Source organism: Cicer arietinum, unplaced genomic scaffold (genome assembly GCF_000331145.2).
Source record: "Cicer arietinum cultivar CDC Frontier isolate Library 1 unplaced genomic scaffold, Cicar.CDCFrontier_v2.0 Ca_scaffold_1581_v2.0, whole genome shotgun sequence".
NCBI lineage: Eukaryota > Viridiplantae > Streptophyta > Magnoliopsida > Fabales > Fabaceae > Cicer > Cicer arietinum.
This window is the reverse complement of record NW_027335230.1, coordinates 3,796-4,689: the sequence shown is the minus strand read 5'-3', so window position 1 is coordinate 4,689 and position 894 is coordinate 3,796. Positions and strand designations below refer to the sequence as shown.

Sequence of the window (894 nt, the reverse complement as noted above, 5' to 3'; positions counted from 1 at the left end):
TTTCCTTCTGCTTTGCTTCCTTTTCCTTCTGCTTTGCTTCCCTTTCCTTCTGCTTTGCTTCCTTTGCCGAAGCTATTTCCTTCTGCTTTGCTTCCTTTTCCTTCTGCTTTGCTTCCCTTTCCTTCTGCTTTGCTTCCTTTGCCGAAGCTATTTCCTTCTGCTTTGCTTCCTTTTCCTTCTGCTTTGCTTCCTTTTCCTTCTGCTTTGCTTCCTTTTCCTTCCGCTTTGCTTCCTTTTCCTGATACTTTACATAAGCATTTGCCCTGTCTCTTGATTCCTTTGCCTTTTTCTTTGCTAGCTTTTCCAACAGCCTGTCTAATATTTTCTGCTCCTTCTTTTGTTTAGCTTTTGCCCTTTGCAATCGTACACTCATTCTCCTACTTCTATCTCTATAATACTTTGCTTCCTTTTCCCGCTTCTTTGCTTCTATTTTCAAAGCTTTTTCCTTCTCCTTTGCTTCCTTTACCAAAGCTTTTTCCTTCTGCTTTGCTTCCTTTTCCTTCCGCTTTGCTTCCCTTTCCTCTGGTTTGGCTTCTTTTTCCATCATCTTTTCTTCCCTTGTTTTATTTCCCGCACCAACGGGCATATTTTGATCAAAAGATTCTATATCTATGACCATCAAGCTTATCTACCAAAACATTTTTCTTTGACTCTTTTGTATATTGTTTACCTTCTTTTAATGTATTTGTTGCCACAACAGATAAAAGAAACAATGAACAAAGGAAACACAAATTAAAAGTTTTGATTTTCATCACTATAATTTTTAAGAATTTAATTGTTGTGAAACATATGAATATACTCGGCAAAATAAATAGTTATGAAAATCAAAAGTAGATTTATTAAATAATATATTATTTAATTGGCTTTCGAGAATATTGAGCCATTGAAGGGTTA

The 894-nt window shown here is 35.8% G+C and overlaps 1 protein-coding gene across 1 annotated transcript; it reads right to left on the bottom strand.

Moving 5' to 3' along the window:
* Position 1: 1 nt before the first annotated feature.
* On the bottom strand, positions 2-619 carry LOC101501804 (uncharacterized; the record flags this gene model as incomplete). Its single annotated transcript, XM_027331378.2, has 1 exon — positions 2-619. A coding segment is annotated over exon 1 (618 nt), but the record flags the coding sequence as incomplete, so codon positions are not given.
* Between the last annotated feature and the right edge of the window lie 275 nt (positions 620-894).